The 11,423-nt window shown below is 47.4% G+C and overlaps 1 protein-coding gene across 1 annotated transcript in view; it reads right to left on the bottom strand.

Moving 5' to 3' along the window:
- Positions 1-8,477: 8,477 nt before the first annotated feature.
- Positions 8,478-11,423, bottom strand: part of LOC119098981 (polycystic kidney disease protein 1-like 2) — a 10,434-nt gene continuing 7,488 nt past the window's right edge. The window contains exon 2 of the mRNA XM_037222030.1: positions 8,478-8,486. Coding sequence (XP_037077925.1) covers positions 8,478-8,486 — 9 coding nt within the window. The remainder of the gene's footprint in view (positions 8,487-11,423) is intronic.

Genomic DNA, 11,423 nt, shown 5'->3' with positions numbered 1-11,423 from the left:
AAAAGACGAATCCCCCTACCCAGTCAAGAGTTATTTGAAGTTATGTTCCATGTGCACCATACACCATGATCAAAGAACGTCACTTCAGATCATGCGTCCTTGCAGAGCATGGCCTAATGTGCAACAAAAAGACACGCCCCTTTGTGTCGGTAGGCAGCGAGCCCCGACGATGGCCGGCCAGCGCCGAAGGCGCGCCCTGCCGCAGCAGCTGCTGCTGCTGCTCCTGGGGGTGGCCTCATGTGCCGCCCAGACTATGGGACCTTCTATGCCGCACGTCTGCACGAAGGCTACTGTGGACGACGGCTTTGGGGGCGAGCTCACTGCCAGTGCTGGCAACTATGATCCCACCGCCCAGGCTGCCACGGCGGAGGTAAGACCCGTGTTGGAGCTGAGAGGGGACTCACAACAGCTCTGAACGATCTCACAACAGCTCTGGACCATCTCAAAACAGCTCTGAACGACCATACAACAGTTCTGAACGATCCATAACAGCTCTGAAAGATCTCACGACAGCTCCGAACGGATACCGACTCCCAACTGAGACCCATTTTTTACTTGAAACTGGTCTACGACAGAAATGCTACGGCGAGTAAGCGAAATTATCGAAAAATCAAGCGGTCCATCCCACCTCACAACCATGTCAGTATTCCTTGCGCCAGTTGCGGATCTTCCGCCCCGAATTCCGTCTGTCAGCGTGCGGTATTGTGCAGGCAGCAACCGCTATAGGGCAGAAGTTGAGCATGCGAGCAAATGGGGGAAGTGACAGCAAAGTTACCGTCGCGTCTTTCTCTCGGTTGTCCTGGTCATTCTTTGACTTCATTTTCCAAAGTGTCCAGAGACTGGCAGCCTTTGGCCCTTCATGCCCCGCGCCCGTGGCGTCGGCACAAAGGTCAATATCCTTTGGCCCAGGTATTGTCCGTGATGACACATGCAGCACATGTCCAGCCACTTTCCCAGGATCAATGGCGACGGTTGGTCCTCGCGCTCTGACGTCGCCTCGTTCGGTGCGTGCCAGGAGTGCAGTCTGCTGTGCGGAACTCTGGACAAGGACTACTCGGCCGTGGAGACCATCGACGACGCACTGAGCACGCTGGCGTGCCTGTGTGCTAACGCCACGGAGGTCACAACCATTGGTTCTGGCGAACCGGGCGTGTGCTCCACCTGCGACGACGAGTCGTGCGGCGGGCTGGAGGGCAGCGTGTGGTTCGGTCCAGCTGCTCAGGACATAACTCTTCTGGAGATGTCGCTGGCAACCGTCAGCACGCCAGTGTACACCGGACAGAGTGTGACGGTTCAGGGTAAGGAATGCGACACCATAAACAGGTGACGTCCCAGGACCCCTGCTATAATTTTTGACATTTCATAGCTCCCGAGCACGCACTATAGTTCGCAATTTTCATTCGGTCTGGTTTAATTATTGCAGACCATTTGTGCTAGGCATGCGAGTTAACGGTTTTCATCCGTGAATTCTTAGCCATGTTGCACTGTTAACCGACTCCCAGATGTATGACTTTTAGAAAAACGGCGAACTCTCGCAAAGCAATTTGCTACTGACTCCAGCATTGACGTCCCTGTCTTGATCGCGAAGCTCATGAGGCAACTGTAGTGGCATCTAGACCTGTTCACGCATTTCGATCCCGATGGCTTCTATTGATCAAAGACTGGCATCGATCCAACTTTCGATCACTACAGAGTAAACCGATTGGGAGATGACTTTGCTTATGCAACAAACACGACTCATTGCCTTCCCCTTGTCACTTCACTGTTCTGCTGGTGGGCTAGGTGCGCCTTCGGCTGATCCACGTTGACCACGGAACGTTCCGCTCTTGCTCACAGCGAGCGCCGACGTGCCCCATGTGGACTACGAAATATCGGCCGGCGACGGATCATTGCCGGTGTTCGTCTCCGGCATTCCAGGTCCGTGACATAATCTTTGCCCGCTTACTCACATTTGATTATGAGCTCGCTGATTCCTTTCTTCGTTGCTGGTCTGAGGTGCTTAGCTGCTGTCGCGGAAACCCTGCACCGCACCGCGGCCTCCGGACAGTGCATGCGTTCCGTCCGGCAGTGCATGAGGTGGTTATTTGCACTGATTTTGACCAACATGTGTGAGATTTCAGCTAAAACCCATGAAAACTTCTGATGCTCATAATCATCTCGGTATTTCGTTCTCCGTGGACCTCCTGGTCCTCTTCCTGGTTTCTTAGGCTTTTTAAAGGTCAGCTTGGCCGCGACACCCATGAGCGTTTTTTGATCCGCCTAATCGCCTTGTTTGGCGCTTTGGTTTCACTGGGCCGTCCATGTGGGCCCTCAATGTCTGACCAAGGCCGTGCTAGACTTCAAAGACCCAATAAATGGGGTCAGTCATGTCTATCTTTAATGGCCTCGAAGTACTCGTGTTTTTCAGGCCATCTTGGAAACCCATGACGCTTTCCAGGGTGCTCTTAAGTACTGTGAAAGTTCATTACGGTGGCGCTTCCGGACATTCTTGGAGTTCTCTATCCGTTCTCGGAATCTGTGATTCCTTGCATGTACCTCTCCCGTTTGCAAGAATCGTCGAACAGGTCAATGTTCTATGTTCATCCCCCAGTCCTCTTGGCAGTGGTGTTTTGTTTTTGCTCGTGTTTGACATAGCAGGCAGCGGTGGTGGTTTCCGCGAGCGTCTTGGAGGTCACAATCGCCTGAAAATGTCATACATTTAGCTTAAAGGTCAGGGTTGATAATTTTTTGGTTACTTTCGTCACGATTTTGGACGCCCCGGATATGCAGTCTGACACGTTTAGGTGCAGTCCCAGGCAGCTTTGGAGCTCTAACCACCCAACAAGCCTGTGGCTAGACATTTTTCATCGACACGGGAAGCCTTCACTTTTCGATTCCTGATTTTCTAAGAATAAACCCGTGGGAAAAACACCAGTGTGCTGAAGTTAATAAATATTTTGTTTGCCAATTGTACTTGTTGATGTACCAATGCAAAATTACATAACGTCGCGGCTGCCTGGTGCGTGGTACCTGGTGAGTTGTTGCAAGACAAAGCATGCCACACGACTTCTCCAAGAGGCGGCGTCAGGCCACACAAGTCACCACATGACCTTCCATGATCTTGAGCCAAGATGACCTTGTAGCGTTCACATTTACTTGAAATTCACAATCTGCATGCGTGAGATATCGGTGCATTATAAAATGTCATCTGACAAAAGTACGTGCAGTTTTCAATACGTGTCCTGAAACTGGGTGACCTAAAATCGGCCTGACATAGCCAGACAGCTTAATTGTCTCCTTGCAGTTATTTTAATCGCAAAACTATGTAGCCGCTCTTCCATGTTTTATCTATTATGTTGCGAACTGTGGCCTCGGGATGTCTGCATGCTTCTAGTCAGATTTGTGTTATCCTGGGCGGAACAGCATCTGCGGACAACTTGGGTGCTACTGCCATCAATCCTAGGGTGGTTCTAATCTTTATCCTTCACAGTGAATGAAGTCGATCCGTTGCCCGCTAGAAATGGCTTTGAATTTCCAGCGTCGGCCACTGCAAATCTTATTGGAGGTTCTTTAATTTTACATTTCCAGTCCTACGATAATCTATGTTGCACACGTATGCCACTGACCTTGTTAAAAGGAAGACCCAGAGGTTTTGTGTCCACATGGACATAATTTCTTTGAACTGTCTTTTTCGGAACACAGGAAGCAAATTAATTATTCGTTGGCCTTGTTACGGCATGTCTTGTGACGGTTTTGCGCGATGCGACTGTTTTTCTTTAAGAGATTGACAACCAAGTGAGAAATAGATGACGCCTGCCTGACACCCGCCGTCTGATTCCCCAGACTGTACCCAATGGCACTGTAGTAGTCCATCTTACTATTATCGTACCACTGTAGCGCTTATGCAATACTATTATGTCGTATTAATGCAGTACTATTGCTTCGTGCTAATGTTGTCCGTCGCACTACTTGAACAACGCTTTTACGTTCGGTGTTCACAAGCGAAGGGGCGTTGTTTATAACACCGCCTCACTTAGTGCTGGGGAATTAATCATTCAACGCCGACAGTAACCTGGGCCAATCACAAACGATCTCTTATTCCCACCAGTACAGGTGAGCACAGTCGTCATGACGACGGTGGTCAGTGCAGGGAAGAAGTGTAGTGCTGTTACAAAGTACTGGCTGTACAATTTGTACTCGCAAATAATTCAAATTTATATCCTTATGATGTCTTGACGGTGCTTCAGCGACACTACCCAGTTTTGTTATTAGACGTAACTAGTCCTGAAGTTTCACCGAAGCATTTTTTTCTAAATAAGCCCCAAAGGTGCGACACTTCCTTTGAGGGTACTAATCAAACATTAAAATACGTTAGTAATAGCCTTACACCTCGGAGAAAAACCAGGAGAATGGAGATATAGACGGGTTAATATTTCGGCGACATGCCTTTATCGAAATGATAGCAGAAGTGTATTCAAAATTACTTGCCAATCATCCTGCCAAATTTTCAGGATTTTTTAGACAGCAAGCCTCAGTTTTTACAGAGCACCAACATTCAGGGGATTAAACATTGCCACGATACGGTGCCTTTCCATGAACTAGACACGCTTCAATCACGCATGCAAGCAATTTCAAATGAACAGGCGCCACACATCAAGCGCGATGTATCACTTACACATGTAAACTTAAACTAGGACGTATCACACATAAAGGCACGTATCACTTTCGCATAATCGGCCATGATGAGCCAGGTATGTTAAGATTAGGTCGACGACTTTTTATAAGAAAATATTCACTTATTTTCCTGTCTGCCATCTACAGTTCCTATCGAAAATCAAATTCATCTACACAGCACACGACCACCTAGACAGGAAAAGAAGTAAATATTTTCTTATAAAAAGTCGGCGACCAAATATTAACATACAGGGTTGATCAAGACCGGTTATGCAAACGTGATATGTGTCTTTATGTGATGTGTGCTAGTTTAAAATTGTTTACACGTGTAAGTGATGCCTGACGCGTGATGTGCGACGCCTGTTCATTTGAAATCTCTTGAAATGTATAATTGATGCGCGGTGTGTGATGCCTGTTTAGTTCAACTCGCTTGCATGTTTTGAGTGAGTCGTGATGCGTGATGCCCATTTGCTTGAATTTGTTTGAATGTACGCGTATGTTCGCGTATTCTAATTCCTAGATAGGCACTGTATTGTGGTAATGGCTGGCAATTGCTCTTTGTTTAATCCCCTGAATGTTGGTGTCCTGTAAAGACTGTGGGTTGTTGTTTTAAAAAAGAAACCTGAAAAATCGAGTAGGATCATCGTCAGGTAATTTTGAATTCACTTATGTTAATGTTTCGATAAAAGTATGCTGCCGAAATATTAACCCATCTGCATCTTCATTCTCCTGTTTTTTTTCTCGAGGAATAAGGATATTACTACTGTCTCATCTATGTGAATAATGTTCTTTGCAAATGCACCTAACAATTTACGTAATCAAACACTATCTTTTCCTACAATTCTCATTCGTCACAACACGAATGTCAAGTTATTTTTACGCCCGAAAAAAGTACAAAGCGTTCAAATAGGGCACGGATAATTTCAAACTGCTGCATGTAAAATTCCGCTCCTATTTGTCCCTGTCATTTATCCTTGGCCTTCCTCACGCTGAACTTGAACGTTGCAGCCGATATTGCAGCCGATACAGTCTTTTTTTCGTTACTTGCCTCTAATAAAATGTGCCAACCCCCTTCCCTTACATGACCAGATGGAACCGTCAACTCCATGGCGTACGACATCAACTATTTCGCGCCTGGAACGTACGAAATCCTAGTGACTGCGTCCATGCGAGGGGGGCAGGTGGTGCTCCTGCAGACCAGGAACATCACCATCCTGGCCACCGCGCAGCTGTTGGAGGTTACGTGTCCCAAAGTGGAGGAGCCCCACGTCAGCTACTACTGCGGAGCAGCTGTCAGTGGCTCTGGCATAGAGGTAAGTGAGTCTGAGGTTCGCCACACCATCTCGCTTGGAAAGCAATTACGTGCGTTATCTGACCGGATAGCTATGCATGCAGGAACGCATGGAGACGTCGAGTGATGTTATGCTGCGACTACGCAGCTTACGACCAAGTAACATATATGCAGTCGGGGAATGCTACCAACGGCCAGACTGAGTCATGTTTGTGTATTGCTGCTGGAATGCGACTCCAACCCTGCTAATTGGTTCAATTCTGACACAAATTCTTAAACAAGTGTACAAAAGCCATGCATGTGGTTCGGGGAAAGGAAGAAAGGCACTGAAAAGGGCCTCAGACTTTTTTTGGCAACAGCAATTGCGTCAGGAATAAGTTTATTGGGGTCGGGGCCACAGCCCCAGCTGAATGGCTTACAACACCGTGTCACTATCAAACAGGTATTTTTCGGTGGCGGCAGGGCCGATATCCCCGTCACACCTACACGCATCACGCGTCCACCAACGCCGGCGTTTCATAGCGTCAGTGCGCGACACTTGCTCGTTCCATGTCGTTAACACGTGACATCTGCTCGTTCCATGGTGTCAGCGCGTGACACCTGCTCGTTCCATGGCGTCAGCACGTGACACCTGCTCGTTCCATGGTGTCAGCGCGTGACATCTGCTCGTTCCATGGTGTCAGCGCGTGACATCTGCTCGTTCCATGGTGCCAGACCGGATCCCTGATCGTTCCATGACGTCAGCACGTGACACTTGCTCGTTCCATGGTGTCAGTGCGTGACACATGCTCGTTCCATGGTGCCAGCGCGTCACACCTGCTCGTTCCATGGTGTCAGCACGCGACACCTGCTCGTTCCATGGTGTCAGTGCGTAACCCCTGATCGTTCCATGGTGCCCGTGCGTGACACCTGCTCGTACCATGGTGTCAGTGCGTGACACCTGCTCGGCGACGCGGGAGGTCAGCATCATTTTGTGGTGGCCACCCGAGTAACGGTGTCTGACGTCGTTTCGGCTTATCACGGTTCCTCGCCTTTGGTGCCAGCGCACCTAGACCCCGGACACCTTGAAGATAGTGCTCCACCAGAGGTTTTTGAGTCACCTCCGCTTCTCCTGACGCTTACCGAAAATGACAGGGGCCCTGCTATTTTGCTACGTGCGCGCACAAAAGCTGATTATTGGGAAAACGGTGCGAGATTAGAGGGGTGTCCCAGATTTGTGTGAGATTTTGAACTGAACTAGCCATTTCGACAAACATGCAGTGCGGTTTGCATTCACGCCGTTTTTAGTATTTGAAACCCGTTTGTTTTGTGTCTGACGCCCGCAGACTTGCATAGACTATTTCAAGGCCACCCAAACATACATGGCACCAGAAACATCAAATATGATCATGAAGTTATTTGTGCCTTAGGTACGCCAGCACGATGCGTTGCATCAACGGCCAGCAGTTGTTGTTCAACCGCATTTGTATGTCAAATGCACGTTTTGAGCTTAAATCATGTTATTAACTGCTTAGTCCTTGCATGGACAGGGTACGATTGATAAAAATTGATTGGGAGTGGTGCAAAGAATATACGAATGGAAATCTACTAACTTAAGAATGTCGGTATAACCAGGTAAGTGAATGCGAGTTGGTAGCAAACATAATGAACGAACATGCAAAAACACTACGAGAAAAGGCCATTCTCGTAGTGTTGGCCTTTTTAGTACGGTCAATATGTATATGCCCCTCTCTCTCTTCCTCTCTCTCTCTCTCTCTCCCTCTCTCTCTCTCTCTTCTCTCTCTCTCTCTCTTCTCTCTCTCTCTCTCTCTCTCTCTCTCTCTCTCTCTCTCTCTCTCTGTTATTTTATTCTCTATATTTTCTTGATGTAATAGAGCTTAGTTCAAGAGTTATGCACATAACTGTCTGGCCAGTGGTGATCAGTCCCTACAGCAACGCATTATTCCTGGTGACTTTGACATGAGATCATATGATTTGAAAAACCGAACCCGTTCATTTTTTAAGGGTACACATGTAGAAGAACTGTGATAATGGGATATTTTCAGATTTTCCTGGGTATCAAAAAAATTTGACGTCCAGATGTTGCCGTATGCCAGATCGGTGTTCCTCGTATCCAATTAAAAACACGTCATGATTGCTAAGCAGAGTAATTTAATATGCTTTGTAACCGATATAAACCTGTGTTGTTAATGCGCACACAACTTGAATCCGATTTTGTTTGCAGCAGCCCTGATAAAGCTTGTAAGTTATTGCAGCAATTCAATTTTGATTGTAATGCCGGAATGTATTATTATATGAAAGCTCATTTCGCGCTATTTGTGTGCATAGCTTCTTGAACTAGACCTCATTAGATCCAGTAAATGACACTACTCCACTCGGTAGTACAATTCCTTGTTGGTAATTTGCTACAACTGATTGCGCAAGGTCATTACTTAACCCGACATAACCTGCTCTCCAACTGCTTAACTTTTTATACATGACAACTTGCATTCAGTATGTGAGCACAAGCGCATAGCACAGGCTTGTAATGGTCTCACTTAGCCTGCGTGGCGATCATCACGCGTTTGGTCTATACGTAACGAATATCGGTGTGGCACGCGTTGATGTCTAGAAGCCAAAATTTTTGATGCCCGTGTAAAGCCGAAAAGCTCTTCATTAACTTAGTTTTGTACGTTTGCGGCTTAAAAAATCAAAATGTAGGAATTTTTGAAGTCGTAAGGTTCATTTAGAGTCAACGGGAACTAATTCATTGCGACGGAAGCTGATTATTCCCAGATATTTATGCGTATAACTTTTGAGCCAGGTGTCGTTCGATGAAGAAAATGGCACCATTCAACGCTGAATTTGTTTCTTTCCTGGTAATGTGTCACATGCAATTGATTGCATCAGGTCATCACGTGACCTGACATGACATGCATGCCAGCTCGGGCGCTTAGTCCTTTCCACCTTAAACCTTGAGTATTCAATTTGTGTATGTATTCAGATAAACGAGGCTGATATCGGTTCAGCACATTAGGTTACCCTTCTCAGCAATCATCAATCGAGAATACACACATACACACACACACACACATATATATATATATATATATATATATATATATATATATATACATATGTATATCTATACACATATATATACATATATATATATATATATATATACACATATATACACATATATATATATACATATATATATATATATATATATATATATATATATATATATATATATATATATATATGTGTGTGTGTGTGTGTGTGTGTGTGTGTGTGTGTGTGTGTGTGTGTGTGTGTGTGTCCTCTCTCTCTCCGCCTCCCCCTCTCTCTCTCTCTTTTAATCCGTTTGTATAAGGATTTTTGGGCTTTCCTGAAACCCGTGCAACACTTCCGATTAAATGGTGCATAGTCTGCAACTTGTCTGTGGGCACATATCGGCTGACCCCTTACGCACCCGCGGGGATCACGCGAGCTCTTGCACACCGTCACCTTCAGATTAGATAATGGCCACTACAAACAGCACTTCGGCATTACAATGGCAACAAGACGGCATCTCCCGTTGCAATAATCTTTGAGCACAAATTTGAACAAGTTGCCATTAACAACGCGAGCCTCTAAAACCTGATTTTTACGCCAGATACGTCGACGATTCCATAGGGCTCTGGACTCACTCTCAAGGTGAGCTGCTGGACTTCATCCAATACATTAAGTATATCCATAACAACATCAAGCCTTACCTCAGAAGGACGCATATGCCCGGACAGACACACATATGTAATGCGGCCTTACATGGTACAGGCACTGTACCGTCTTGGAGTTAAACTACTTATTGAAGCTCTTCGATAAAACAAATAAAGATAAAATCTTCCAATAAAAACTAATGCACAAAGTCAGCTGGACGGTTACATGCCATGACAAAGGTTTGTATGATAAGTCAACGTCTTCAGTTAGCCGCCACATTTTTTTGCGCTGACGAGACAGCGTAGTAAGGTCGAGGAGCATCCTGAAAGCTGAACTACACTGAGCCTTCGAAAATGGGGGACAGTGGAGTGGGCGCACAAATTGCCTACAACTGTCATTCCGTACGGCAGTGCTGAAAAAAGTCTATGCCGCGTGTGGCATATTCTCTTTTCTTTCAGTGTTTGTAACGTGAACAATTTCATCACAATCGACATTTCGTGAGAGGATATGTTAAAAGAACTTGAACAATAGAGAGCGTTTATGTCTTCTTTCATTGAAGCGCAGGCATTGGCGATGAGTCTCCCGCGCTCACGGGCGAGAGGACGCTTTTTTGCCTCTGGAGGAAGCTTTCGTCGACCACCTGGTCGAGGATGATGTCGACTATTTGACCTTGCATGATATCGTCTAATCGGTCGCTGATGTCGGTCAGCCACTTATCGGTGTATAATGTCGATCACTTGACTGCAGATCATGTCAGTTGGCTGCTGATAAGGTCGACCGGCATAGCGAGCTCACCGAACCTGGAGAGACATGCGAACAGGTCTGCCACCTGACCTTGTTTGAACTCGTAGGTGCAAACATTATATGATGACGATGGCGCGAGTTCGACGTTCCAAGCCCCGGAACTCCTTGGATGCTGATCGGTTCTGCACCACATCAGGTCAGTGCTGGGAATGCAATACGAGTATGGTATAGTTGTGACCGTTCTCTTTGCTGCACGAAGCGGCGGCCGTTCGCTGGCACTATCGTGTCCGTGAGCACAGACCTATAATAGGTATGCGAAGACAAACAAATTGGAGTAGGATTGCAATGGCTGGCAGCTTTTGCTCGGAAGTACCGGGATGTTTAGCTTGGATATAGTGTGTCGCACTAATACTTGGTTTTATGTTACTGGGGTCAGCATGAACATCATGACATTCACGTCTTGGAAGTCAAAAATCGGCTTGGATGGCACTCAATGCGAGACTCTTTATCCGACGACCGTCTTCACAGCTTGTCGAGGCCTAGCCAGCGTTCGTGAGGCTTGCTTGTCCCACTGACACACACGGACCGCAGGGTCCCTCGAACGTCACAGTCCCGGTGGCCGGGGTGGCCGAGTTCCTACCGCCGACCATGTGACCACGTGACGCTCGCTTGTCCCACTGACACACACGGACCGCAGGGTCCCTCGAACGTCACAGTCCCGGTGGCCGGGGTGGCCGAGTTCCTACCGCCGACCATGTGACCACGTGACGCTCGCTTGTCCCGCTGACACACACGGACCGCAGGGTCCCTCGAACGCCACAATCCCGGTGACTGGGTTGACCGAGTTCCTACTGCCGACCACATTCTCCACTCCGACGCGGCTCACCAGCGCTCGGACGTACGGAGCGGCCACCGGCACCTGCGATCTCTCGGTAGGTGACCTGCCCATGGCACTTCAATCCCACCTTACCGTGCGTGCTGCTGCCATGTGGCGTTACGGTGCGCGTGTCCGCGCAGCTGTGGCAGGGCGTTCCTCTGAGCGATGGCTCTG

The sequence above is a fragment of the Pollicipes pollicipes genome, unplaced genomic scaffold (genome assembly GCF_011947565.3).
Source record: "Pollicipes pollicipes isolate AB1234 unplaced genomic scaffold, Ppol_2.1 Scaffold_4740;HRSCAF=5597_pilon_pilon_pilon, whole genome shotgun sequence".
Lineage (NCBI taxonomy): Eukaryota > Metazoa > Arthropoda > Thecostraca > Pollicipedomorpha > Pollicipedidae > Pollicipes > Pollicipes pollicipes.
The sequence above is the reverse complement of the archived record's forward strand: the minus strand, read 5'-3'. Positions and strand labels throughout refer to the sequence as shown.